This window comes from Diuraphis noxia, unplaced genomic scaffold, assembly GCF_037042655.1.
Source record: "Diuraphis noxia isolate RWA-SAM2 unplaced genomic scaffold, SU_Dnox_SAM2 contig0002, whole genome shotgun sequence".
NCBI classification, from domain to species: domain Eukaryota; kingdom Metazoa; phylum Arthropoda; class Insecta; order Hemiptera; family Aphididae; genus Diuraphis; species Diuraphis noxia.
In genome coordinates, this window is record NW_028301712.1 from 29,767,755 (window position 1) to 29,788,545 (window position 20,791).

The following is a 20,791-nucleotide window of genomic DNA, read 5'->3' on the forward strand; positions in this document are numbered from 1 at the left end:
AGAATATGAACAAAGTTTTATCAGTATATGGCAAGTTATCTAGTCAAAAAACAAAACAAATAATTGATATAATAATAATACAAATACATAGATTCATTTATTGATAAACATAGAAAACTAGATTTGAAAAAAATTAAATCAATTTTATTTGAATATCAATGAATAGATTTTCATATTACTTTGAATACATTTAACCATTCACTAAAAAACAAAAACCATTCTAATGTGCATAAGGATTTTTAACTCCTGTTATTGAAAATGTAGGGTTTCATTTCCACAATTTTACTAATTTTTATAGCATTAAAACTTCAAATAATTATAACTTAATCTTGATCAAAAATTACATTTTATAAATTCTTTTAGATCATTTAAATTTTAATTATTCAAAATAGGGTTTGCAGGTCAAAAATCTTATAATGAAAATTAATTTGATTTTTTTTCATATTTTGTGTGAAATGAGAGTAGGAAGGTCTGAAGAAGACCAATCTCATCCAGTATTTGTCCATTATACGAATAATTGTTTACATAATGTACTTAAATATTACAAATTATAATTTTTTTAATGCATTTATGACAATTGACAATCATTAAATATAATATGACATAGTTACATAAAAAACAAACATTTAGTTATATTTTTAAATTTCATTTTATTCATAAAATATACAATATTTTCATGATAATTAATATTTCCCCATGTTAAAAAAATAAAAATAAAACTGTATTAGTGGTTTATAATATTGTACAAATAAGCTAATTATCTGGATGTGGTTGATAAACACTTCGAACAGAAACATTATTAATACAGTTATATTAATTGGTCAAGACATTATATTGATATATACATGTGTATATAAATCAGTTAAAATTTAAATTTATATAGGTAATAATTTGAAGTATGAAAATAATTATTTTGTACTAATTTATTTGTTAAAAATATTATTTTTAAGAAAATAAATTAAGAATATATAACAAAGTACTTAATAAATGTTTTGCGGGGAGAGGGGAAATAAGATTTTGATTAAATCAAATGAACTATTTTTAATGTACATGATGATGTTGAAAATAATATATAATTGAGTGTTTAATTTTCAATTACAATCAATCATACATGTATTTTAAAAAACAAAAAAAATATAATGAATATAATGAATATAATAGTCACAAGACAGGAACAGAATTCAAGTAGATTAAACTGGTAATTTTTTTTTTATAAAGTCTATTACATAATGGCAATTGTAAAAAACAAGAGCCATGAAAAATTCTGTCTGTCTCCAATATATTTTTATTTCAACAGTTCAATATATTATTATTTTAATATTATATAGTCTACATTTTAGTTTTATATAAGAAAATAGTATTTATTATTTTACAATAAGAAATGAATAGTTCAAATTGGTAACATCTAAAAAAATAATGCTTTTCATGTAAAAGGTACAAGGCACATTTATTTCTCTTAAATCTAAAAAAATTTAATTTATATGAAAAAATTTCCAAAAAACATTAGTATTAAATTACAAATTTTTAGTATTCGCTATTCTATTTGAATTCCTTAACCAATTTTGATCAACAGTCAATTTTATATATCCTGACTAGATCACGAAAAAAAATTACAAAAACCTAGTTTACATTAAATTGGAGGAGGAACTATCTGTAAAAACGGGTTTAAAGGAGAAAAGGTAAATTTTCAAAATATTAATTCATGGAATGTGGATGTCATTAAGCTCTAGTTTCCCTTACGTGTTGAAAATAGCATCATACCCTTAACAAAAAGAGCTGTCGTTAAGGACGCTGAACTAATATCACAATGGTATCCTTTGTTTTTACAAAAATTAAAATTAAAAAAAAAAAAAAAAACAATAATTTAGTTTGCTCAAATATCTCGTATAGACAATATTATTGTACAAACAAGATCGACAAACTCGAAACTTAAACGCACATGTTTAACACAATTTGGTTTGAGTCACAAATTCAATAAAATTAGTCTTTATAACTAGTGTTTAGTTTGAGAATTCGAGAATAACATTGTCATCTCAGATTCCATTTTCGGTCACCCTGTGTCATCTGCAAGGATCCAGCAGAACTTCGATCCAAGTAGGACAGGACGTGATCTCCTGCCGGGAATACTTGGGCCCCCATCCTTTGGCGAAACTGATGCGTACGGCGTTCGGGTCGACGGGTCCGACTCGCGCGCCATTTGAATAGCGTATTCGATCGCCGTGCGGGTTGCCCGTGAATATGTTCAGACAGTGGCCGGACGGTACGCGAAAAACCAGATAAGACTGGCTGTCCGGATCGTCCAGCGTAGGCGAATTAACGAACATCGGCCAGTCACTCAGGTTGTACGCCCACACTCCGTCTTCTTCTCGGCTCAGAGCTAGACCTGAATACAAAAAATTAGCCATTAATACCAGCATATAAATTAAACAATATGCAAGTATTTTCTCGAAAAATCGGAGAAAAAAATCACCAAAATTTATTTTTGTTTATTCAGATAAAAAACGTACCTAATCCAATTTTGGTCCTGTTCCTGAGAACTGACTCCGGAGGCCCCTGCGCGGGTGAAAAATGATGTTGAGTAAGGGCAGCTAGAGACAAACCCGTGCCAAGTGGGACATTCCAGAACACATTCACGGATTTTGTTTCAACGGGAAACAGCCTGCCGACTCGTTGCGATAGTTCCCAATACGCCACTTTACACCATTCTAATTCGTTTTGTTTTTCTGCATAAAAACATACAAAAGGCATATCATTAGTTAATAATTTCAAGTTATATTTAGTAACATAATATTATTATCGGTGAGTTGTAAATTTTTTTTAAGTACAAAATATAAAAATATAATATTATTCAATATGCGAATGGAAAATACTATTGTTTTAACGTTAATCAGTGTATATTCAGTGACTTAATTTTAGTTTTAGATAAATAAATGACGTAAAATTATTCACCAATCCATATGGTAGAAGAAAGATAGATCAAAGATCGATACAGTCACAAGATAATTTCCAGTTTTATTTTATCTCAATACAATTGTCAACTACCACATTAAATCATTTTATTTGTATTATCATAAAAATGAATAGCTTATAATTTGCGAGGATCAAATAAAATATATTATAAAAGAAGTATAGAACCTACTCTACATCAGTCATTTCAATTTGTATATGTGAGCCAAACAAATAAAACAACACTGAACACCAGTGGGTGTCCTCACGGGGGATGAGGGAGTCATATCATCTTTTTGGCATACAATTTATGATGAAGCAATTAATGTATATAACGGATTCTGATAATAGTCGAAAATTCAAAAAAAGCTGTGAACGCTAAGACTGAACAAGAGTGCTATAAGACTGCTAGCTATAAAGAAACAGATTAAGTGAAAAATATTAAATAATATCAGAGATCTTTTAGTAATAACAGATAAAGCTTTTAAGAGTGGTTGTTTAATATTTAGAATTTTATTAAAGCAATTTTGCCAACTAGAAATGGAATAATAATATTTAAAAAATACAGTTTTAGTAATACAATTTTACAAGATTATGATATTATTATTCTTTTTGTATAATATGTCAGCATAATACAAATATATCACACACCACTAAGTACTTCCAATACATACCCACAGGTCTATAAATATTTCAACTATTAAAAAACGTTTAACTATCATGGTGACAATAATTTTCCCAGTACACAGAATTCCTGTGTACAGTTGTCATTTACACAAAATTATTAAAATAGCAACATTTTATCAGCAAAAACCAGCATACCGGGAAAAGACTAAGTTCAAACAGGGCCACCGTCTTTCCAAATTAACACGACCGAGTATAAGTCGATACAAAAAGATTTGATTACTGAAAAAATATAATGCGTAAAAGACGTCGAGATGACGGGGCGGTAATTCGGTATCATTAATTAATAATCGTACTGCAGTAATTTCTTCGCTTCTTCGTTTTATCTACGGCGCTTTAATGACATTTCGGCGGTTTGTTTAAGTAATGACGGCAGCGGTATTATGGGGAGGGATGGTGACGACGGCGGCGTTGAAGCAAAACTATAAATCCCATATTATTATTAAACCGGGCGAACCGAAAGAGGGCAAAAACACGTAAACCTCATGGGAGCTACGGTGGTGTTACGAGTTGACGAAGAGTAAGTATGGTCGCGCGGCGCCTGGTATGAACCGGGTGTTCAATAACGACAACCAAGACTACCACTACAACCACCACCAGATGTAATTTATCCGCGCGAGAGAGCAAGACAAGTCCCGTCGCATATACTCGAAATGAGTTCAACCTTCAACAGCACGATAAAAAGAATAAAACCAGTAAAATACATATAATATAAATAAGGGATACTCATAATATTATACAGTCAGATCAATTGCAAGGTGACACGACCGAGTGCACCGGACCCGGCAAATTCTCTTCAGGCACGTTTTCTTTCTTTCCCATTCAACGACAAAAAATATTCGAACGTACATCACCAACCACACTTTTGGAGAGTACATTATTATATTATTTACCTACAACACAGAAATACACGTGCGCACACGCACGCGCTCGCACCGTATAAACAGGTTTACACAAATGCAACCGAACACAAATGAGACACACAGAACGTGCGTTTGTCGATCGACGACGATAGAGCGTGAGGGATTCGGATTTTAGAGGTACACCAGACAACGCTACGTACAAAACCGTCAATACCGCCGCGACGATCCCGATTCCCGTCGTAGTACTCTACAATCTACACACGACCTACCTACATAGCATTATTATAATAATTACAATAAGAGTACTGCGCATTGCAATCCGTATATCGCGTATCGTAAATAATAAATAATAGACGTGATCCACTGATCCGTACACGTCGGACTTTCTAAACAAAATATAATAATAATAATGATGATAAAACTTATAACCGAACGCACACGCAGTTTGTTTTTGGGTGCACGCGGCATTTCTGGCATTCCGGGCGGCTGTCGGTGGCGGCTGATGGGGCGCCGCCCACCACTCGCATTCCACCGAGGACGACGAAGACACGTCCGACGTCGTCCTTCCACATAAACCTTTATTTATTTATTATTTTTTTTTTTTTAAGGATACTCCGTCGTCACCGCCTAACCGTACACACACTATAATAGGTAGTAATAATAATGATCTGGCGGCGGCGGCGGCGGGTCCCTATTAGTCTTCTCAGAGAACAAACGGCAATCGTCGCTGCTCCCGTGTTTGTTTTTCCATCTCACTCTCTCTCTCTCTCTCTCTCTCCGTTTACCGATCACTCGTTTCTTGAATTCTCTACAAACATATTATATACCTACCTACCCACCACCGGCAGCAGAGCGCGTTGTTGGAGTTCGGTTAAGACATGTAGGTACATAAAACAAACACTCCAATCCTTCCGAGAGTAAAACAATATATTTTACGAGTGTATAATATTATATAATACGAGTTTCATTAAAAAAAAAGATTTAAAAATAACGTTTGAATTGTTAAAAAAAGAATAAAATACTTGGCGATAACCGATTTAATACCCATGTTATGTAAACCCGTTTGTTTAATTTATTATCACTTCCTTATCACTAACTAATCAACGCGCATAATGAATTATAATCAATTACACTCTTGAAATTTAACTGAATACCGACAAGCGACCAAATGGAGAGAATAATTATTATTACCAGTTAGAATGTAGTATTTTGACGGTTTTCGTTCCTGATCACGAAAACAATTAAGGATGTCATGTAAAATAAAAGAGCACAAATCCCTACTAAATTGACTGTCATCTAAAAAGGTTTTTCTATGCCTTAAGAACTCTGAGGCCCACTGAGAGGTTTAGCATTCACGCGCGCTGTTACGGTTCGTGTTCGTAGTTCAGGTAATTGAGAGTTTGCCTTTACGCCCTGCACACGAGCAACGAACCCATCCACGAAGAGAAACTATGTGGCCAGCTGAGGATATCTCGCCACTATACAATTTTTTTCCCCGTTCACGCCGTTTCTGGGTACAATATACGTACCGAAATAATATATCACACACACGTAGCGTTTCTGAATCGTATTTAAGGACTATAATATAGTCTACCACTACATACATTATACTGAAGCATTTTATCCTCGGTCCGCCCTTCCGTCGACAACAATAAAATATTGTAACAATATCATTGTCGACTCCTGAACCTGACCCACTGTGTTTCACCGACGAAAGCAATATAAAATGAAAAAAAATATCTACTATGCGGAGTTTGGTGTAGTGGACGATTAATTAATAATTTCCTAAAAACAATAATAATTTACAATAGTTTAAAGACTACAGATAGAAAACAAACAGTGGGCAAAAAATTAAGAATCACCTCCGTCACAGGATACACGGCGACGGTGATAACAATGGCACAATAATATTATCATCTCGTCATTGTAATACTATACAGATCACAGATGACAATATATTATTAATATTATGGTAATGAACCAACCGAGAGCAGCGGCGGCCGACGAGCACTCGTCTTCCCCGCAACCCACTGCGACGCGCACACGTCGAGTCGACCGGTTATTCGTTATTTGTATTACACACACTCACTACTCACCGTATACACCACATACATTTTTTCATTACTATTATTATAAAGCACAACAGCCGCCGCCGCGCGCGTATATAAATATATATACATTATGTTATTAAACGAATTCCGCGCGTCTCTCTGATGTTCTCGGTCGCACACACACACACGCAGCCCATGTAGTATAATATTAACTGGCCACCACCTCAGGTTTGTGTGTGTGTGTGTTGTACTCTTTATAAAGTCGGCGGCGAAAGCATTGTAATTTTCGTAATTGGCGCCCGCGGGCGTATTGTCGCGAAAACACACGGATCGCGGCGATCAAGCATGGGCGTGCCAACGATAGAGAAGGCTCGCGGGGGATCCGATTAAAATATAATATACGCGTATACGGCTGCCAGCCCCGCGCGCGTGTGTGTGTGTGTCGGAGGCGGCATTTTTCATAGACACAAACGAAAATCGAGTGCGTGTGGGAAAAAACCGACGGCTGAAAATATATTAGAAGGAAACGAGAAATTGACGAGTGCTTTACTCGTTATTATAATGGTATACATTATATTATTATTATACGTCATCTCTCTCACTCCATGTTCTGCGTTATTACTTATTACTATTATTATTATAAGATGCGTAGTCGTAATAACCGGTCTGCGGCGCCGCCGATGTACGGTATATAACAATAACGATTTTCGGGGGGGGAAAAAAACGCAGAAAACTCTATAATTGTTGGTCGGAAAATCATCCGACAGTGTAGAATATCGCATTATAGTGCCCATCGTTGTATGACCGAGCACGAGAAACGTACGCGGTTTTCGTTTCACGTGTTTATAAGCGCTGTAGACGGCCGTGGTGTCTATCGTGACGAAGGGACGACGACCAAACATCGTTCGTGGCGACATCGCGTCTTACATCACCACCGCTCGTCATCTTCATCGGGAATCGAACACAATAATATTATCATTATTGCATTGGGTCGTTTGCCCCGGCGACGAGCGAGAGCCGAGTTTCGAGCAGTCGTCGCGCCGAGACTGGCGACGGACAGCAACCGGTTTCTTCTGTAGGTATCTGTTGGACGCGCACGCAGTGGGGGCCCCCGTGATGAATGGCCCCGGCGCGGCGGCACGCATTGGACGCCGGCAACCCGGTTAGGCCCGGGCGCCACACAACCCGTCATTAGCATCAACAGTACACAAGACCACCCCACTCCCGACCCGACGAGGATACGCGCGCGCCGGCACAATACAAACATAATAATAATATAATAATGCGTTTTTTTTTTTCAATTATTATTTAGTCGGAGAGCCCTATTCACTGGTCGGAAACGGGTTTCGGGGCGGGGAGAAATTCGGGATTTCGTCACACCGATCTTTACACGGGGTTTGAGAGTTCTTCCCGATGTTGGCGTTTGTATTTTTCGACAACTGCAGCCGAAAGGTCGGTCAAAATACGTCCCCGAACGTGCGTGTTTCGGCGACGACAGTAGTTGTCGAGTTGTTTATTTTTCCGATTTCACGAGTTTTTCACGACGAATCAACAGTGTTGACGTCACGTCACGGGCGCCAGCGATACGGCCCTCAGCCCGCGTCGCTTGTAATGGTTATTTTTATCGGTCTTCGAGTGGCAGAGTGGTGTGGGCGGTGCGGTGCGGTGGTAGAGTGTGTTGCAGTAAGTGTGTGTGTGTGTAGCGTGTACGGTTCGAAAAAAAACCAACGTCGCCAGTCTATATACCCCCACTCGAGTCGCAATACCGGCAAAACACAACACACACAAGTAATAATATTCGTCGTCAACGGCACATATTATTATTATCATCGGCCCGTCGCCGTTGCTGGCACCCGGCACTGCCGCCAAGCCATTATCATCATCGTCGTAGTCGTCGTCGTCGTCGTTGTCCTCCCTCCGCACCACTACGGCCGACTACGACGCCACGACCTCATCGTAACGATAACGCAGCGGTGGCGGTGCGTGGAGAGTGGGAGCCGCCGCCGATCATAGATCGCTGCCGCCAACAGCAGGCGCCGCTCATTACCGACGCCGCGACCGCGAAAACGATAAACAACACGCGCGCCAACAAATAACCCCTCTACCGTCCCCGTCACGAGTGTATAATATATTATAATATGATATTATACTGCACGAGTAATAATCGATAATCCGTCGACGAGACGTATAATATTATGATAATGACATCATGATTGTTACAAATGTGCGGGATGAAAAAAATTAATATTTCTATAATATTATTATTTTATGTTAACGATATTGCGACGTCGACCAGAAACGTTAATAAGAATATGGAAATAACTAATAATCATTTTTTTCAAGTGACGCCGTCTCGACAACAATCCACCTCTTTCCACACCGCAGGCTACCACAACCGTCGTCCATCAAACCGTGGTGCACATAAAGTATCGAAGAGGAGTTTTTTATAAATTTTTTTCATCCGATTAAAACCCAAACGATTTTTTCATTATTGCTCATGAACAAAATAATATGACAATAGTCATCCGTACATGCACAATCGTCAGCGGACTACAACGACGACACCGACTCCGATTGCCCATGCAGCATAGCAACGCGTTCGGGTTCAACATAATATTTTGTTATCCGCGCCGACCTCGTCTCTCTCACTCTCTCGTCACCTCTCCTCCTCCAACCCTAAATGTATATATTGGTCCCGATAAAAGTCTCGAGGCTATAATAACACTGTAAATCGTAATAGTATTACATACTATTATTATTATTATAGGTACACGTGTAATATTTATATATATATAAACATACAGCAACACGACGCGGCAGCAGTGGTGTGCACGCATGCCAGGGGCGGGCGGACGGGCTGGAAGGTCTACGGGTAATTATGTCGTTTCCGTGTGGTCGCCACTCGTAATTAACCTTTGCCGGGTTTTTTTAAAGTTTGGTCGGGCGCCAGTCGGTCGCGCGGGTGCACCGCAAAATGTCATCTGCCGACCCCGCCACCGTACACACAATGTGTATATGTGTACGTGTGTGAGTGTACACGTGTGTACGGGTGTTTGTGTGTGTGTATATAATATATATATAATAAATATTCGGAGAGAGGAGGCACATATGCCGAGACGCCCGGCGCCCACGACAATCACTTCACCGCGCCGTTCTCACGTTCCTATTATTTCGGCCGTCCTTCGCATAAAAAAAAAAAATAATAATAATAAAAGGAAACCCTAACATTGCAAAAATGTATCTTTTATAATATTGAGTATCGCACAACGTATGTATTATCCTGCATCGGTCTGCACTATGTTACATTATTATTATATAGGTATGTGTTTGTGGAGAATGGATGAAAGAAGATGTTATAATATTGAAAACATACGAATGTGTACCTATATAAATGAAAAAACTGCTCACAAAAATCTAAAATTTGCAAACTGTGCAGAGCACGTATACTAAGCCCATAAGATTCAAAACAATTTGCAAAGGACAATGATTATAAAAGGTGTGATAAAGACAGATTTCACACGATTAGCAAGCTAAAAACTATTTGTTTTTCTCGTGAAAACACATTAGCTCAGCTGTTAGTACACGACAAAGCTGCTCATATATTATCAATTATAATTACTACGACGGTAGCGTTTCCATAAATATAATTATTCCATTCGGTCACACTATTGTGTACACACAAAAGTGTAACAATAAGAAAAATATCTACACATAAAAGTTAATCTAAAAATCTAAAAATCAAACTAAATAATAATGCTTACCGTCACCGTCAGTGCTAAACGAACCACGAAGATCGTCATCATTACTATCCCAACTACATTCACTGGGTGCACGATCTGAAAAAACAAATAAATATTTATTACACACTTAAAAATTTCATCTAGCTCAATCCTCAATATTATTTTTCAAGATGTACATAATAGATTTTATAGTTATAAGTTAATATTTAGAAAAGTTGTTTTTGTTGACCGTATATTATTTTATCAATGTTTATTGTTACAAGACTAACGGTGATATCAAGTATTATAATATATATTATACTATATTACGTAATGGCAAGTAACTTATCTCACATTAGTTGTTTTACCATTAAGCGCCGCCCCAGCTGTCATCACCGTTATCATAAAAAACGACTTCCCATGCAAAAGCTGTTATCGACGATGACAATTCTCGTTCAGTGTAAGTAGGTACAATTAAACAAACTATAAACATTGGACGTATTTAGAGGATGTTATTAACTCGTTAACTTTTTTTCACTTTCGTCTGGGAAAATTCGAACGTGACTTCGAAAATATGTCTACCGATATCTCAGGAATCATATTACCGATGCCGATATATATAGGTATGTATAAAAGAAACAAAACAATACGGGAGTAGCATATAGAATATTTATATACCTACCTATTATATTATATATATATATATATATATATATATATACGATCAGGCCGACATGATGGAAAGAAAAAACAATCTGTAACATTTCTATTGTGTGAGAAAAAATCTACAGTCTGGAGGGGGTTGCGGCGGCGGTACACGTTGCAACAGCTCTTGTGATGCTGTTTTATATATTATTCCTGCTGTTCTCGATCAGATGACCACATTCCCGAGGAATGATTCTCCGATTCGCTCTCTCTGCGGGACCCATCGTCGTCTGTCCTTGCATCTCTCCACAAAACACACACACACCGCGCTGGTTATTTTTATATACGCCATGCTTATAAACGTAATTTTTTTTTTCATTCACCCTTACGTATTCGACATTATGTTGACATTCCGTCTGAGAAAATCGAAAATTATTTTTATCTTTATACTCAATCCAATTATTCAAACTATATCATCAGATGGAACAATTCATAAATTTGTTTAATTTTAGATTAATATAGCTTGCGAGTATTTAGATTAAAACAACAAACACCGACCGCATATAAATGGGGTTGGGGCGCTATAGATCTAGATACCTAATACGAAATTTTCATAAGTACTAAGTGCAATGACTTCCTAATGATTTTTTCGAGTGACTAATATATTACAGACTATAGTTGATTATATAATATATACCAACCATCCAAATTCAGTTCCTATCTGGTCATGGACGCGTGAATAGAAGTCGTGGTCGTGTCAAGTGAGGGAAGGTAAAATTTAAGAATATGGTTATGTAATTAACAACTGTCTTGTACTTGTATACCTATTAACCGTCATGGATATAAATTTAAAAATACACCAAGTATAATAAGTCTTGTTTGATTGACTATTAATAGAGTGCAAGAAAATAATAAAACATGGCTAATAATGAAGTCAGTTGTTATTTATATTTGAGTGGGAAAGTTTATAATGAAAACTGAAATGGGTATATGTATATACTATTTATATCAATAATATAAATATATTTGTTCTTTTAAGTTTGTATTAATATTTTTACCATAAACACAAACCACTTGCAAACGAGTATTGTCTATATTTAAAACTTATTAAAAACAAACTTTAATCAACATTATACCAAGTTCACCTAAAACCTTAAACCAGTCTTTGTAAAGTACTTAAGTAAAGGTATTGAAATACATTTCTAGGTACTCTAATACGGTTTTAAAACCTATGAGCTAATTTAATAAAGACAAATAATTTCTCGAAGTATCTGCACCTATTCAATACATATTATCTACTAATTTTCAAAAACTTATGTTTTTAGTGAATAGTATGATTTTTATTTCAATTACATTAACACGTATATTCTAAAAAACACGGTTAGTTAATTAATAAATCAAAAAACATGTTATGTAAAACTGTTGGTTTTTTAATATCTGTATATTTGTAGTCTAACATTTTTGTTTACTAAGTACGATGTTAAATACTTAGCAAAATAATTATTTGTATCTGTTAAGAGGACGTGATACCCGCATGTGTTGTCTCTGTCTTACATGTGCATTATATAGTAAATTTTACGTTCAGCAGAACACGTGTAGCTCCGTTTGCTTAAAAATTAGAATGAATTGACCTCTTATAAAATTTAAAGGTATGATTGTTATCTAGTCAACCTTATATGCTTTTTAATATATTTAAATTTTAAAGGAAGTTATGAGTATTTTAAGATGCACAAAAAATTCATAATTTTAAAATACTCATAACTCGCTTTAAATTTGATGTAAAATAAAAAACATATGAGGTTGTCTAGATAATAATCTTACCTTTAAATTTTATAAGAGGTCAGTTCACTCTAATTTTTAAGTTAACGGAGCTACACGTGTTCTGCTGAGCGAAAAATGTACCATGTTACGCATTTGTAAGACGGAGACAACACATGCGTGTATCACGTCCTCTTAACTTGATTTCTTTTATTTATATAGTATATTTTAGAAGATTATGAAACCATTTAATATTTATGCCTGTAAAAAATATGTAATCATTGATGTACAAGAACTGATTAACTGATTAAAATAATATCAAATAGCTTCAAATTAATTTTTAAAAATGTTTGTGTAACTATTTAAGAATTTATCAGGGATTTAATATATATTTGATTATTTTTTTCTTTATACTAATATATTATTATGCACTAGTAATAAAACATGATGATACATTATAAGTTTTTATTAAATTTGCGAAAGATTCTTAATTTCAATTATTTTTAAATTCGACAGCCACAAACAATAATAATGATAAATACCTAAACTATTAAGAGGACATAATACTCATATGTGTTGTCTCAGTCTTACAATTTTAAAATATAGTAATAGCCCATGTGGTCGTCTAAAAAATATTCTTACCTTTAAATTGTATAAGACAGCGGTTCCCAACCTGGGGGTAATTACCCCCTAAGGGGTAAAAACACAATTTTTTGAGGGTAAAAGTTAAACTTTTTATTTGTATTTTAAGTACTTATTATCCATTTACACATGTGTATTATAACTGTAAATGAAATTACTCAATACTTTTTTTAGTGTCGGGGGGTATTTGTAAATATCTAACCTGACTTATGGGAAATAGTCTCAAAAAGGTTGGGAACCGCTGGTATAAGAGGTCAGTTCACTCTAATTTTTAAACTAACGGAATTAAATGTGATCTTTACTTGCTATGTTATGCACTTGTAAGACGCAGACACATGCGGATGTCAACGTCCTCTTAATATTAATAAAAATTAAATCATTTCCTAAGAGAAGCAGTTTAGATGTATATTATATTTAATAGTACTTGTGAAGGTTAGTATTTGTAAAGAATTATGTGAATTACAAAATATGCTATTCATAACATAATTTGATCAAATATAATATTAGATATATTATGTTAAAAACAAGTAAGTTTAAAGTTTAAATTATAATATGATATGTTGTTAACGATTGTAATTTTGTAATAATTTATAAAAATAACAACATACAATCGCAATATAAAAAGAAAGTTTGTCGCAGTATAATGCTGAGTTCACACCTAGTCTGGTTATTGTAATGATTCTGTTTTTAAAAACAATTTAAAATTTAGATCGTCACGTCCGAGTTGAGAAAAGTTGAGTTTATGTTTTGATTTATTTTCTCGTCTCGTGTCGACTTGGCATAACAGTCAATTGACAGCATCCAAATGTTCAGATTATATAGTTTCTCAATATTTTAAAATATGCATAGAGCCTACTTATAATTTATAGTGTTTATACAAACGAAATGTTTATAGACTACAAGAATTTCGAAGAAAAAAATGTTTACGCTGTTTATTGAACCACTAATAAATTCGCAACTTTCTTGTGATATAAAAAAACTGCAATCAAAGTTTATACGACTCTTTGAATTTCGTATAATATTATTTCCTCCTCACTGCATTTTATAATATATCTTTTTTAATAGTCCTATTTTTGTCGTTCTTTTGTTTTCACCCTCGCTTTAGTCTATATTGGCAATCCGGAAATTCTACGGTACTAGCAAGCTAATCTCCAAGCTTCCACTCGAACGGATTATTATTCACCAGGGTCGTTATATGAGAATGGCCAAGAGGGTGGACCTGAGCAATGCACACGTGTACCTGCTTTGGGCTGCTGTCGCCTGCAGGATTAGGAATTTCAGAGGGGTGAATTTCAGATCGCTTTTCACCCTCCTGTGAAACACCGGAACAGTTTACGACGTTTCCATTCGGGGTAGGCGTCGTTTCGAGCACATGCAACCGGAAGATTACTTTCCAACCGTTTTTGCCTCTCTCGTCGAAAAATAATACTCCTATTTCTACCACAGAGGCAATTTAAACTAGCACTATAAAAAGAATACTTCAGAGAATTCATCTAATAAATAAGACAATATGTCAATATGTTTACACAAGTAATGAACTAGAGTTGTGTGTGTTTAATTTATAGTAGTTTGTTCAATAGGTAATTAAGATTTGATTAAAACTTTAAGCTAAACACAGTTTTTTTTTTTTTTTGGTACGAGTTTCGTATATATTATAAAAATTAATTAAAATAATAATTTTTTTTAGAGAAATGTCAAGGATTGTTAATAATTCGTCAAGCTTATTTCATACTGAAATAAATATCATTAGTCATTACATTTGTGAATAGAAGGGCTAGGAAAATACTTTGGAGTATAATAATTAAAAAAATAAAATCAAAGGAGATTAAAAATTGGTTCGATTATCGAGATCAACTTAATTAAAGGTATCCAACTATTTATTGTACATAATACATAGGAACCTACGTCAAACATGAAAATAATATTTTAAAATGTATTTAATATGTGTATCATAAAAAAAATTTAAAATTTAAATTTGCCTATTCTTAGTATACTACCTCATATAAAATAAAGTTTTATTTAATATGTGATACTATTTTACTTATTAGTTATTATATGGACACCGGTAGCTCCTCGACCGGTTAAATCAGAGTGAAATTGAAAGTCATTGACGCCATAGTTTTTTGGCCTTGTGCCACTGAATATTTTCCATCAAATCATCAAATAGTATGAAAAAAAAAGTGTGTACGTGTAACTCACCTAAGTATTTTCAACGCACGCATTTTGCAAAATATGGTTTTTTATTACGGCATAGTAGTCGCGGGGTACTAAATTATATAAATACTAGAGTAGGAGTTCTGGTGACTAGATATAATACTTTAAAGTTTTAAATTATATCGTGTTTAAAAAATGAACACTTACCTTCGGGTTTCAGTTTTTCCTTCACGAACCTTGAATAGGGAGGCGGAGGTCGTTCTGAAACAATGTGAAACGAAACAATATAGTGGTTATATGTATAGTGTTATTATAATATATTTTCTGTTCGGACCTTTCCCGACGAGACGATGCAGATTGCAAATCACGTCGGAAACTTTTAGTAATCTACTATGTGTACACTGTACCTACATAATATTATTGTGCGAGTTTACAATATTTTTGGCAAGCTAAATGACAGGCGTTTCTTCGTAGATAATTATTGAACTGTGTGCAGCATGAATTATTCACAGACAATCGCAAAATGTATCGTTATTGATTATTATCATTATTCGTTACGTCAGAAAACCGTCATCGGTTAATAAATATTAACTACTATAAAATTGCAACGGACGGACGAATAGTGAAAATAAAATGTATACACAATACACATAGTTCAAAATAATATGTACCAAATATACATATTATTTACCTATAACTACCACGACACGTAATGAATATTTATGGGTATCAACAGTGAAAAAACATCACAGATTTTTTTCTTCTTCTTTCTTTCTCCGCTCTGTCGGCGTGCGAGAGGACCACACAAGTTCGTATTATCCATTTGTACACGCGGGCGCGCCGGCAGACTATTTATACGACGAACAGTCACATACGCGCGCATTCGGGCGCGAGCACACACACACGCATACACACCCGTAATGGATTTTTTAGAAACTCGCAGTCCGAAGAATGATGAAGAGGAGGAAGAGGAGGAGGTTTATCGAGAAAAACGATTATTTCGTTATTTTTTTTTTCCTGGTTTTCGGCCAACGTAAATACGACCGACGTGTGCCAATATACGAGACGACTACGTGTGGCGCCGACCAGTATTTATAAATAAAATATAATAATAAAAAGCGACTCTACTCGGGCCGTTCGGGTTGCGCGCGTCGGAGAGCTATATGGACAATGATCGCCGATTTTTAAATAACCAAATTAGTTTTTTATTTATCATTATTATTATACTATTATTTTCGTACCTTTGGCCGAGGGAATGTGATGACGGACGTCACGTGCTCACGTACCGCCGACGCCGTCACACCGCTGACCCGGCGGAGAAAGACGTACGCGGTCAGAATGGTGGGCGAAGGGGGGACGCGCGAGCGGTTGGGCGCCGCGGCGGAACTGGTGGCGCCGTCGGGTTGCGTGACCGGGTCTGCGCGCTATTTATTTCTCATCCGGCCCGGCCGTTGTACCTAGTCGTCGCCGTCGGGCCAGGTGAAGTGTGACGCAATTGGATCGGCGGATAGTATTATATTATTACTATAGGTAGACCGACTATGTAGCTATAATATTATACGCGAAACAAACAGAGTTCCATGGATGTACTAATATGTATTTGTGTATAACATAATATACGACGGCGACGGAGGACGGGCGAAGGATCGCAAAATAATAGATAACGACGGGATGAAAAAAAAACACTGTTTAAACTGCTGCGGTATTCAAAAAACGTTGTTTTTAACGAGAATCATTGCTCGCCGTACAATAAACGAAACCGGCGCCGCTCCGTCGCAATGTTTAGATTTGAGTTTATCTCTCGCTCGCTGGTTCTATCACTCTCACTCTTTCTCTCTCCAAGTACATATGTAGTGTATAATAACATGCATATTGCATATACATACAAAATTATATTATGTAGAAATAGATGTATATGTACATATTATTACATTAAACTGAACGTGTCAGCCGATCTTATCACTTTCTCTTATCACAACAAACGCGGCGGCAAGTTCCGAGAATATTAAATTACATTGTCGGCGCGCCGCTGAGCCTGCTATACATCACATGAATGCCGCCGCCATAGTGCGCTGCTGCTTATCAGCGACGCGCAGATAGGAAATCCTGGAAAAAAGGCGCGACGAGCGAAGGTTAAATTAATTGCAACAATATTACGGTGTGAATAAAAACGATCGTATAATAACAATATACATGACAGACGAGGCATAAATTCTTATAAAAATGTAAGTAACTTACGATTTGGGAAATGGGAATAGAACGGACCGAAACGGACGACTATTAGCCGTCTTGAGCATCGATAAGAGGTACAAAAAAAAAACTTGAAAAAATGATAAAAATCGGTCATCACTGACCGGCACACCACTGGCAAAGCGTTTTCAAAGGTAGGAGAAATGGGGAAAAACGCTGAAATGTGAACCACCGATCAGCTCGACGTCAAAGTTTAAGCATGTTACGCATAAAATAGGATAAGCACTTAAGCATGAGAGTAAGGGGTGCTTACCGATTTCACATCGTCTGCTCCAGTGGAACGGGTTGCAACACAACATGTCGGGTTGTTTGGCGGTCTGGCAGGAAGGTGTGCTTTTCAGCTGTTCGACGGTCTTGAGGTCGGGCCACCGCCACAGCCGGCAGCATATGACAGCCGGGTCGGCGAATAAGAACGGCCGGACGGCCACGCACTCGGCCGCGTCCACGCCACCGGTGTCCACGGCACGAAGCAGCGTCTCCAGCTGCCTGTCGTCTAGCCGCTTGAACAGAGCGTTGCGGAATTGCCGTTCGTCCGAGTCGACCGGCGGGGAGGGGTACGCGGACGGAGGTGATTTCGCCGCCCCTGCAACCGGTGGCTGAGCCGCTGCGGCGGACGCCGAGGAGGTCTTTTCCGCACACCTGGCTTCATTGTCTCGGCGTACCCGTGCCTTCCACAAGCGTTTAGCTAATGCCGTCCGTCTCCTCCTGAACATGAACATAAAACACGTGAACGCCGCCTCGCATTTGGTGGCCACTACTTCCGCCGACCCGCCGAACCGAATACTGCGCTGGTCCGCCGGCGACCGGCGTGACGCGGGCGTGGCGGCGGTGGCACCTTGATATGTGATCGCGGCGTGCGCACCACGTTTTCCGGACACATCCGTGTCGGGTCGACCGTTGTCGTCCGTGCGGCGTCGTCCAAGACGATGCCGCAGCCGCCGTCGTCGTCGTCGTTATAATGCACCGCTGCCGGAGACGGCGACAACGACGACAGCTGCGGCCACGGAACTGTACAAGGTGGTCATTTCGCGCGGCAACAACGACAACAACGCAACAAAAATAATAATATTATTGCAGTGGACGTGTGACCGATATAGTTTCGTACCACGTGTCGTCGATTTTAAACGTATATACCGAAAACGCGTTGATTATTGTTAATATTTTATCTGTAGATAACCCTCCTAACACCTGACGTGCGATCGGAAAGACTCAAACCGGCGACCACAACCAAACTGGTCACAAATGACAATATTATGATATTATTAGATATGCACTCGACACACACACTATTACACCGAATGTGTTATTATGTATTTATAAAATATAATGTATTTCAATTATAACAACAGCGGTTAAGATGATTATGTTAGTAATAATAAATAAAAACGTTAATAATGATATTAAGATTATATTTTTTGTTCCGATCGAATATTAGTGCGACGACAGCGACGAAACGAATTGTCGGCCGATCGGTACGAGACTGACGGGTGAGAGAGCCAAACCAAACGGCGGCGAGCGCACACACAGCGTTTGCGTGTGTAGTTACGCGCGTGCGTGTGTGGATTGGAATGGAACGCGGGTCGGCGAGGCGGAGGACGCGCGTGCGTGCGTTCGTGCGTGCGTCGGGTAAAGAAAACGGGAACGGCGACGGCCGCCGACGTCGTCGTGTAACTATGCCGCCAGCCCGGTGGTAACGCCGCAACGCCCCGCCGCTCCAACCGTCATGTGCAGCCGTCGCGCCGCAGCAACACCGGCTCGCCACAGCCGTCGCCACTACCCACCGGCCACCAAGAGTACCGTGTCTCCACGCACGGGGCGCCACCTACCCCGGCGCCACCGGTGTGCAGTGCGACCACGCGCGCCGAGCCGAATGTCGTGGATTTGTCGCACGTGTGGTCTCTCTCTATCTTTTGCTCATTCTCGTTACTCCGCGCGCGCAAACATATTGTTGTTATTAGTTATATTATGACAATTATTATTAAATTATTTTTATTCATTATTATGACGTTCTCTATAGTTGATTTTATAATTTTTTTAACATTGGACAAACATATCCCGGCTCAAAATGTATTCTACTATTAAGTAAAACACCTAACTAAATATTTAATATGCACCTATATCGTTTACAATATATAAAGCACGACCTACGAATGGATTTCTTTTGTTTTCAAATGTTTGAGCATATAATATACAGTACATTAAAAATGCTCATAACTCGCTTGAAAATTGAATTATCGTAAAAAACCAACGTACAAACACAGAATAGATAATGTTCTTACCATCAAGTTTCATAATAGGTCGATTCACTGTAATTTTTAAATTGAAGGAGCTACAAGTGTTCTGCTGAGCGTAAATTTGCTATATTACGCACTGGTAAGACGGAGAAAATATATACCTCTGTTACGTACTCTTAATATGAGGGCTATAAAATATATCAAAATATAATATAAGCGGTTTGACTCTGAAAGAAATCTTCCGAGTTTTTACCTATGTCAACCAATTTTGTATGAAAAATAATTCGTTTACCATCGCCAAATTGCGTCCGTGACGTGAATTGCATTTAAATGCTACCACCACGTATGTACCCAGGAAATCCCCTCCTCCCTTCACTTGTCCCGAGTATACAGGGATTTATAGACAAATTAAAATTAGTAAATTATTTATGTTTGACTAATTGACTCGTATATATTCGAATTCTAAATACATATTAGGTACAAGGTGTGCGTTGATCACCACATATTTTGTTTTGCAGACCGTAGTTCTTTGATATAGAATATAGATGATACAACACATGCAGTCGTGCACATATCATTATGAAACAAAAACTAGAAATACCAAAAATAATAACAATTACATTTATTGTTATATATTATATCAACGTGTGGCAGGTACCAGATTTTACGATTCTAGTTTTAATTTTTAAAACAATAACGATAATAATAAATTTTATTTTCAGTTAACATTCTTAGTCAGCTTACAATGCTTACATAGTTGTTACTTATGACTATTATTATGGTGTACCTATGTGTAAATACATAAGTGATAATATGGTCCATAGTATATAAACGTATTGATAACT

The 20,791-nt window shown here is 37.0% G+C and overlaps 1 protein-coding gene across 1 annotated transcript; it reads right to left on the reverse strand.

Annotated features, from left to right (window-relative positions):
- Positions 1-354: 354 nt before the first annotated feature.
- On the reverse strand, positions 355-19,294 carry Dad (Daughters against dpp). The gene is made up of 5 exons (XM_015509176.2): positions 17,966-19,294; positions 15,670-15,723; positions 10,306-10,380; positions 2,508-2,723; positions 355-2,383 (listed from the first exon to the last, which is right to left on the reverse strand). Exons 1-5 carry the CDS (start codon positions 18,429-18,431, stop codon positions 2,061-2,063), a joined length of 1,134 nt encoding a protein of 377 aa, XP_015364662.2. The 5' UTR covers positions 18,432-19,294; the 3' UTR covers positions 355-2,060.
- Positions 19,295-20,791: the final 1,497 nt, after the last annotated feature.

What these genes read in the sequence shown, in the direction of transcription:
- Dad (XM_015509176.2), bottom strand. Translation starts at nt 18,431, where the DNA reads ATGTTCATGTTCAGGAGGAGACGGACGGCATTAGCTAAACGCTTGTGG. An exon ending in GGAAAAACTGAAACCCGAAG is followed by an intron (nt 10,381 to 15,669) that starts GTAAGTGTTCAT and finishes TTGTTTTTTCAG; the next exon opens with ATCGTGCACCCAGTGAATGT. An exon ending in GTTTAGCACTGACGGTGACG is followed by an intron (nt 2,724 to 10,305) that starts GTAAGCATTATT and finishes GTTTTTATGCAG; the next exon opens with AAAAACAAAACGAATTAGAA.